The 9783-nt window shown below is 42.4% G+C and overlaps 1 protein-coding gene across 3 annotated transcripts in view; it reads left to right on the forward strand.

The window, feature by feature from the left end:
* Window positions 1-8839, forward strand: part of LOC122867720 (galanin receptor 2a) — a 119860-nt gene extending 111021 nt beyond the window's left edge. Inside the window, exons 4-6 of one of the 3 annotated variants that reach the window (XR_006375976.1) lie at window positions 5345-6341; window positions 8273-8360; window positions 8621-8839. Coding sequence is in view for 1 of the 3 variants with exons in the window: in XM_044178875.1 (XP_044034810.1) it covers window positions 3988-4382; window positions 5345-5984 (1035 nt within the window). In the remaining 2 variants the exon portion in view is untranslated. Of the gene's footprint in view, window positions 1-2035; window positions 4383-5344; window positions 6596-8272; window positions 8361-8620 lie in introns of those variants that run through there. The other 2 variants (XR_006375977.1, XM_044178875.1) reach the window with 2 other exon arrangements.
* Window positions 8840-9783: the final 944 nt, after the last annotated feature.

The following is a 9783-nucleotide window of genomic DNA, read 5'->3' on the forward strand; positions in this document are numbered from 1 at the left end:
GTTTTTAGGTCACTGCTTCTCGATCCGCCTCCCTGCAAGTGTTGACACTTGTGGGTTGGAGTCATACTTAATGAGGGAATCATGATGTGTGGGTTGCGGCCCATAGGAAACACAGAATGAGCGCCATGGCTGTTCATATCCTCAAGCGCCGATGATTAGCTGTAACAGCACCCTGCAGTTCCCATCGTCTAATCAATCCAACCTCTCTTTCTGAGGTTTGTGCGCTATGATGACATTTCCGCTTCCATGAGATATTTTAAGGCACCCAGAAGGAGTTTCTATAATTTATCATCCACTGCAGCAGTACTATTTCAGGTAATGGTGCATTCAGTCCGTCCATGTTGTTCATTCCTGGTCAGAGCCCATTGCCTCCACCTGCCCGGTCCACACAGACTCTAATGATTTCTTCTGATTAAAGTTCAAATATTCCCATGTGTGGTCACCACCAGTCTGTGGCGTCTGGTTACCACTCTCACCCAACAGGCTAATTTTAACATTCCTGCGCTGCCCGGCCACTGAACACACACCCATGATGTAATTTCCTGCTCCGGGGGCTCCTGCTCTTGCCCTCATGCTTAACAGTGCAGCAGACGGTATCTCAAACATGAGTCTGATACCTCTGAGCATTACCTCCTGCGACGATAGCGGACAAGTCAGGAAACTTTCAAACTGACTTTCAGTGTTTCCCAGAGCCTAAAAATACACACGGATGAATTATGGTTGATGCACAAAACGGCACGCAATGCTTCAACAGCTGCGAGCTGACCCCGACTTTCATCTTGCGTCATTTCTTACGCTTCATCGGCTTTAACCAAATGCTCTCGGTGGAGCGTTGTGCAAAGATGAGGTTGTCATTTGTCAGTTGTAACTTTTATCTCGACCCGGCAGGACTGACACATGGAAAACCCAATGACTTAATGCATTACAGAAGCTCAAAGCGCCCTGCTTTCTGCGTATGTGATTGGTGGATGCTGAGACAGGAGTAAACACGAGCCACCATCTGTAGCTCTTCTGAGGCAACATCCACTGATGAATTCTCTGTGTGTAATGGGCCACAGCAGGAACTCAGGCGGTGAATACAGTCCAGTTGTCATTAATTGTGCTTCTGCTGCCATCTGCTGGTGAACATGAGAAGTGTGTCCTTGTAACAGACTCATTTGGTTAAACAGACTTGAGAAATAATATTTCAAATATTTAGAATTAGCACTTTACTATTACTGTCTGAATTAAGACGTGTTGCACAACTCTTCCATAGTTTATTTGCCACACATCTGTGGTGATCTTTACCAGGGTGGTTCCAGTTGCCCTGTATACAGTCCATCAATCAGTCATGTGACTTATTAGGTCACCATCGATAAAACAAAACAACATTACCATCATCTTTTTAAAATAGATTTTACAAAATACAATGTTAGGTCTTAGTGGATACAGAAATTCACAAGAGAAATATCAGTGGCCATAAATACAAATTGGAAATTAATTTGAATTTTACCTGATAAAGGTCTTTTGAGTTTACTAACATGTATAATAGTTAGTTCATGTGCACTCGTTAGACTTGTTTAACTTCTTCGGACTTCAAGGATGTTTGATAGTGGAGTAATTCAGACTCCCAGAGGAGGAAACCGAAGGGCCGAAGCAGCCACTTCCTCCCGGATTAAAAACAGCAACCTGTTAAATTTAGTCCAGTGAGGGTGTTTGCATTTGTACAGCTGCTGGAGGAGGTTAATGTGTCCCTGTCTGTAGAGGTGTGTGTGTTTATGTATGACGTGAGTCAGAAAATGAGGATGAAGGGAGTCCGACGGTGGACAGGTCAAACAGGACGCAGTGAGCGGGGGAAGTGGGTCACAGCGGTGGGGTCTTTGAACTGTAATTAGTCTGTCTGCTGCAGTGTTTCCCTCGTCTCCCTGTCTGAGCGCTCAATCAACCCCAATGACATCCTGCTGATGGTGCTCAAACACTGAAATGGTTAACTATATTTAACTATATCCCTTCTTAAAGCTCACTTTTACATGACGGCCTTCTCTCATTTTACCAGTTTTTACAGCACTAGCAGTGTGGCTCTGTGGATGGCAGTGCCTGCCCGCCTGCCGGTGCACCACTTTGGTCCAGATTCAAGTTTCTCGACAGCTATTGGACGGATTTCCACGAAAGTTTGTACAGACGTTCGCGGTTCCCGGAGGATGAATCCTAATGACTGCAGGGATCCCTATTTGATGGATTTCCGTGACGTTTGGTTCACACGTTCACGTTCCCCTCAGGATGAATTGTAATAACTTTAGTGATCCTCTGACAAAATGAATGACATTCCCATCAGCATCAGCTGTACTTTGTGTTTAGTGCTAATTATCCAAAGTTAGCATGCTAACACACTAAACTAAGATGGTGAACGTTGTAAACATTATACCTAGCGTTTTTACTGTTTTCTGTGGCTATTGTAAAGCACGTTGTAACATTATTATTATTAGTAGTTGTATTAGTAATATTAATATTGTTGTTGTCGTTATTATTGTGCAAAACCTGTGCAGCCAACTAAATAACATGAACACGCCGTAGTAGCTATTACTATCTATTATTTTCACTATTATCACAAGTACAATATTTGGGTTTGGTTTTTGCAGTTTAAGTTGCAGCTGAAACGATTAGTCGATCGATTTATTAGTCGATCAACATCGGCAACTATTTTGAAAATCGATTAATCGTATCTGTGCATAAACAGCCTCTGATTCCAGCTGCTCAAATGTGAGGATTTGCATTCTTTTCTTCATATTTTTACGATTGTAAACTGAATTTCTCTGAGTTTTGGACTTTTCGTCGGACAAAACAAGGAATTTGAGGATGTCACCTCTGGGGAAACTTTTTCACTATTTTCTGACATTTTATTGACAACAAAAATTGCAGCTCTAATCACAATATTAGGAATAAAATAGATTAAAAGAGAACTTAATATAAATAGACAAATAGATGTGCATGTAAATGTGGTCACCACAGTGTAAACTGGGGCTGCACAATTAATCGAAATATTATCGAAATCGCAGTATGGCCAAGTGCAATATCCAAACTGCAGAAGCTTCAGTTTTATGATAAAAGTCAAATGTGTGACAAAACATTTATAATGAAGTGCTGCAGAGCTGCAGAGACGCCTGTACCAAACACAAACATGTTTGTTTGGTACAGAACCCAACAAATGTCCCATCAGCATGATTTTAATAGTTAGTCATCGTGAATCATCGCAGTCGTAATATCTGTCAAAATAATCGCAATATGATTTATTTTTTTACCATATCGTACAGCCCTAATGTAAATATACTGCGATATAAAAATGACTAATGTAAGTTTTGTACTTAAGCAGTCAAAGTAGTCATTGTGAATAGTCACTGGATTTGTGAGAATATCTTCCTGTAGGAATATACCACCGACACTGCAGGGATCGGGTCTGACCACAGGGGGGCAGACCGGTCTCATTCTCCCCGGACTGAAGTGAAACAGAGCCAACAGGTGACGGTTTCTGCCAAAAGTCCACAAGTCAGTGCAACCCTACAAACAGCAGCGTTTCAAGTTTCAGAATATAGCCTGATATATTCTAATAAAGGCATTATAATGTGCACCTGGTCAACACTGAGTTTTATCGTAGTTAATGGTGCCTTTGTTGTTCTTATTCCTCATATTCTTTTGGCCATATATGTCTTTCAAACTGCAGACCATGCCTGAAGAGCAGAATAGTGTTTTATTGTATTTAAACGTTGCGTGATTGTTGTCTTCGTCTTCAGAGCGACCGAATGACTCTTCAGTGGCCGCCCTGCTAGAGCCGCTATCGGTTGTGGCAGTCGGGGTTTAGTGGAGAGAGAGATTGCCACTTGGTGTTTTTACAGCCTCCTTCACTGCTGTGGCTGGATCGCAGTGAGAAGGCAGGGGTGATCCGGGTCTGTCGCCCGCTGCGCTGCGTCTGGACATGGAAACGTGGCGCGCGTCTCCGCGAGCCGTGCGTTAATGTTGCTGGACAGATATCCAACCGGGCGAATTATGAATGAATATAACATAAAGATGAATCTCTCCTCGGCGAACGCCTCCTCTTGGAAAGCAGAGTCGGTGGTCCTCTCTCTGGGGTTTTCGGTCATTTTCCTGGTGGGCACCGTGGGAAACTCTCTGGTCCTCGCGGTTCTGTTTCGCAACGGGCAGATGAACACCAAAACCACGAACCTGTTCATCCTCAACCTCGGGATAGCAGATCTGTGTTTTATTGTTTTCTGCGTGCCCTTCCAAGCCACCATCTACACTCTGGATGAATGGGTGTTCGGTCCTGTGGTGTGTAAGGTCGTGCACTTCATCATTTTTCTCACCATGTACGCGAGCATCTTCACCCTGACAGCTGTTTCCCTGGACAGGTGCGACACCACATCTTCTAAGGTTTTAGTATTCCTGGGTAGAAAAGTTGCAAATTAACCTGCGAGTTGCTGCAGGCTGCGCAGTCAGGAGAGCAAAACGCGTGTTATATACTGTGAAGTACTTTAAATGATAAGTGATACTGTGTTGAATTGACAGTAAACTGATAGCAGCAGGATGGGGCCGATCATAGACAGATCTGGGTTCAGCTCACATAAATCACAAAACCAAAATCAGATAGGTGGGCCAAAATACAATTTAAAAAACAAATAATAACAATAAATACATTCAAACAGAATAAAAAACAGAAAATAAAAATTAACATTTTAAGGGCACAACCATTTACTGTCTCCATGTTAAAGGCTTTATTGTAAAAAGGCAGTTTGTGCTCATCACTTCAAGTCTTTGCTGTAATGTAAAACCAATTCATTCCTAAATCCAGGACATTAAAGGCATTCCTTCAGCTCCCCTCAAATCAGCAGTGATTGACAAACACGTAGGCACACACACACACCCACCATTAGAAGCCAAGCTCAACTTGTGTCCCGGTGTGCACATCAACACACCCAGAGATTTCATGGACCGATCAGCTGGATTGGAGTCATTCGTTTCCTTCATCGTGTTTTACATGATCCAGTTATAACGTCGCTCCCAGCAAAGAAGAGAGGGTTAATTTTCTCTCTTTTGAGGTGGATTTGAAAACTTCCTTACAGAAACGAGTCCAGATGTCACTGCAGTGTGTATATATAGATGGGTTTTATTTGAAAATCCAGTTTCTGCATCATTTTTCCACACGTTAATTCACAGCACCAGAGCAAAAACAGCTCTTTAAGCCTCAGAGGAAAGCCTCAGTCACCACAAGCTACAGCAATCTAATGTCTGGTAACTTAACCGACACCTGTAATGAGTCATACCTTTTTAGTGATGGACTTCTGGATCACATGTCTTCCCTCTGCTCTTACAGGTATTTAGCCATTTGCTACCCACTCCGCTCCCGGAAAATGAGAACACCAAAGAATGCCCTCACCTCCATCTGCCTGGTTTGGACCTTGGCCGTGGTTTTCTCAGGACCGTATCTCAGCTACTACGCGCAGATGGACCTGCACGGCACTGTGGTGTGCATTCCTGTCTGGGAGTCCAAACCGCGCATCATAATGGATGCGTGCACCTTCATCTTTGGCTACCTCGTCCCCGTCCTGGTGCTCGGCCTCACCTACGGTCGTACCATCCGATACCTGTGGACCAGCGTGGATCCTGTAAAGAACATGTCCGAGTTGAGGCGGGCCAAGCGGAAAGTCACCAAGATGATCGTCATTGTCGCCGCTCTCTTCTGCCTCTGCTGGCTTCCCCATCACCTGGTCATCCTCTGCATGTGGTTCGGACGCTTCCCCCTCAACTACACCACCTACGTCCTCCGTATCCTCTCCCACCTGGTGGCTTACACCAACTCTTGCCTCAACCCCATCGTCTACGCGCTCGTCTCCAAGCACTTCCGGAAAGGCTTCAGGAAGGTGTTTAGCTGCTCACTGAGGACGAAGGAGGTCAACAAGGTGCACGTCATCCAGGCGGTGAACACGGTCAGCCATGTGGAGACCTCCAACTGAAGACAACGGCGTCGTCTCAAAAGTTCTAGTTTCACCACACTAAAAAACATCTTGTACACCTGTCTGTGAAGAAGACCATGATGAGGAAGACTTCCGGACAGCAGAAACGCTGCGGGGCCGAGACTGTCTCTGCTGAATTATTGACCACCAATTACAAAAGAAATTGATGAATGGAGGAAAACCTTTACCTTTAGGGGAAAGGACGGAGGCTGAATTTGACACAGTGAAAGCCAATGAGGCTAATGTTTAGACCGTGTTCTGGTATTTAAATTGATCACGAAAGAAGCAAACGACACAGATCGATTGATCAAGGAATGCAACTCCAGGGATGGCGATGTCGGTTTGATCGGCCGGTCGGTAGGTCCACCACCTTGTTCCAGACTGAAATATCTCAACAACTAGTTAATGGATTGCCTTGAAATTGGTCACAGACATTCATGATCCCCAGAGGATCACTCCTAATGAGTTTTCCTCCAGTCTCACCAGCAGGACGAGGTTTTCATGCATCCAGTGAAATATCTGCTCTAGCGCCACCATGATGTTGACATTTTGACAATGTTTCAACAACTACTGGATGGGTTGCCATGAAATTTGGTTCATTCATGTTCTCCTCAGGATAAATTGTAATAACTTTGGTGATCATCTGACTTTTCCTCTAGCGCCACCATCAGGTCAAAATTTCACTTTGTCCAATAATTTAGTTTATGACTAAATACCTGCAAAAGCTGCACTTTGTGTGTACTGCTAATTAGAAAATGTTGCTAACACACTGAAAATAAGATGGTGAACATGGCAAACATTATACCTTCTAAACATTAGCATGTTAGCATGCTGATGTTCGCATTTAGCTCAAAGCACCGCTGTGCCAAACTACAGAGCTGCTAGCATTGCTGCAGACTCAGAAAACAGGCGTGGTTGCTTATTTGGATCCATTTTAGATTTATGTTTTAATGGGACAATAAGCAAAACACCTCAAACACCTTGATTTGTGTCTAATCCAGTTTTCTTGTGGCAGAAACTAAAATGCACGTGTGGTCAGCATGTGGACACTGCTTTAAACACCTCAGCAAGGTGTACCTGATTCAACTAATGCTTTGAACCATGATTTATGGTTGGCCAGACTCTGAAGTACTTTTCCTGGAAATCACACAATCACTGACTTGAAAGGGGCAAGACCCGGGCAGACGGAGCCCTGCTGACTGAACACGTGTTTCCTCATGAACATCATTTCAAAGAATTTGATGAAACACACTTTCAGTGAAATGAGCTTAGTCAATATCCTTTTTAGACACTAAATAAAGGGATATTACCACTGTTGTATTCAGTGACTTGTACGATTACAGTTCAATGTTACTAATAACTTTATTTATTTAGCACTTTGAAAAAAACAAGTTGCAAAGTGCTTTATTCAAAGACATAAAGCCAGAAAAAATGTATGGGTCAGAGTGAAGTGAAATATGAATGAAACGAAATATTTACAAATTGCAACAAAATCGAAAGCTAAAAAATTAAAAAAAGTACACATTCAAAATAATGTGTTTTTAAAAGGGATTTAAATGAAGCTAAAGAGCTACCTTGCCTGATGTAGGTAATCAGTGTCGCCCAAAAGGTTTAATGAAATGGAAGAGTTTGAAGAAGGAATGACTCTCGCTGCAGTTTAGGAGTAAAAAGCTCAGATGAGTCTTACTTGAAGAGGCTCGGTAGTACAGAAATTGGCTGGAAGCGGCCGGAGGAGCTGTGGGTGGTGTTAAACTGAAAAAAAAAAACATTAGTCAGAATATTATGCAACCAACAGTTGCCAGACAGATTTTCAATCACTTCTGCGTGTCTGAATATTTGTCTGTTGTGTTAGTAATTCAGCATCTTGTACAGATACCTCAACAAGCCTCAGTGTTATCTCTAGTAATTCAGACTGTTGAAAATATGCTGCATGATAATTTATAGTCATTGGAAACCTCAGTGTTGTTTGTTGATTACCTGTGACTGGCTGTGCAGGGCTACCGTAGTGTCACAGAACATAAAACTGACATGTTGCTGTAATGTTTCTTTGTGTTTTCATGCATGCCGACAGTATCATTGTGCAGTATAGAACACCGTAAGAGTTGTAATAGTAATAAATCCATCAAGTTGTGACATAACTTTCTCTCTGTCTGCTTAGCTACACGTGTCATTAACTTCAAACATGACTGTCTATTGTAGCCCCTCAAGATGTCACACATTCAGAGCTGTTACAGATTTTTTGTTTTTCCTCCATCCCTTTAGTTGATTCTTTGTGACATCCTTCATAGGTATCGCACCTGTCGAGTGGCAGTTTTCTGTTTTATGCAGATGTGAAGTACAACAAAGATTCCTGACTTCAGTGATGATACACAGCAGGTGTGTTACACTTGATTTTCTATTGTTATTGATATCTGTAGATGTAGTTTCTTGGTTAAAACTTTGTCCCAAAATCTGAATTCATCTGAGATCAAACCCAGAAAAGTGACAAGTCTTGAGGTTTAGTGGACACCTCTGGGGTTCAGTTTGGTCTAATGAGCTAAATTAATAGGAACAATCTGCACAAACATCATGAGAAAGAGCATCTAATGTATTCATAAATCAGTGTGTTAACAGCACATATTTTTCCATCTGTGCAGATTGGGGTTTGATTGATGTGGACGCTGAAGTAACAGTAGCTCTACAGTGGAGCCCACGACACTGACATCCTTTTACGGAGTTTCTTTAAGGTAAGTCTCACAACATCTGTTAAATGGTAGAGAGACTCTGAGATACACTACTCCCTTTAAGGCTGCACTAATCAATATTTTAATATTAACAATGGATCAAATGTCTGTGTAATGTGAAAGGAGTTGCTTGTAGTGACGAATCCACAGAGAATTATCACCCGAGCCTGCGGTTCCCTTCAGCTCTACGGAGTGTTTTAACTTCTTTCAGCTCTTTGTTTTAGTTTTCCAGCCCCCAACTTTACTGTTTTAGTTCAGTCTCATCAAACTCACTGTACACCACCTGCTCAACACCAAACAGCAGACACAGTTCGAGACCAGCTGGTGAACGTAGAGGAGCATTTAGCAGCTAAAGAGCCAGATATTTTTCTCAGGAGTTGGGAGACCAAAAACAGACGTAAAAATTGAGAGAATATTGGACTTGCATTCATCCGGTGGACAGAAGCATGACTCATATGCTCCGTGTCTGCAGGATGTGTAAAAGGGCAAGTGTTTGCTAACACGTAACAGCTTTATAAGGTGATAATGTCATTGTTGTGTTTACAGCTTGTCCTGCTGTCCCAAAGTGGCCCAAAAACATCACTGAATGCAGCGTCAAATAAATTGACACAGATTGTGACTCATCTCGCACAGTGCGACACTCAGTTAACTTATACGATCGTTGTTGTCACACAATCTAAAGGTGCCTTAAAGCTGCTGAATGCTCCACTATATTCACCAGCTAGTCACGAACTGTCTGTCTGCTGTTTGGTGTTGAGCAGGTAGTGTACAGCGGGTTTAGTTTGTTTTAGTTTGGAAGTTTGGTTTGTTTTTTGCTGAAAACAACACTGAGAGAGCGCTGAGAGTGAACCAAAACAATGAGCTTAAAGATGCTAAAATGCTCCGTAGAGCTGAGATGAACTCTAGAGTTGGTGATAATTCTTTGTGGATTCCACAGTGTAGAAATACTCTGTTACAAGTAAAATTCCTGCATTCAAACTAAATAAAAGTGCAAAAGTAAAAATACTATTTATGCAGAATGGATCATTTCAGAATAATATATATTATATTACTGGATTATAATTAATGATGCATTA

Source organism: Siniperca chuatsi, linkage group LG20, assembly GCF_020085105.1.
Source record: "Siniperca chuatsi isolate FFG_IHB_CAS linkage group LG20, ASM2008510v1, whole genome shotgun sequence".
Classification (NCBI taxonomy): domain Eukaryota; kingdom Metazoa; phylum Chordata; class Actinopteri; order Centrarchiformes; family Sinipercidae; genus Siniperca; species Siniperca chuatsi.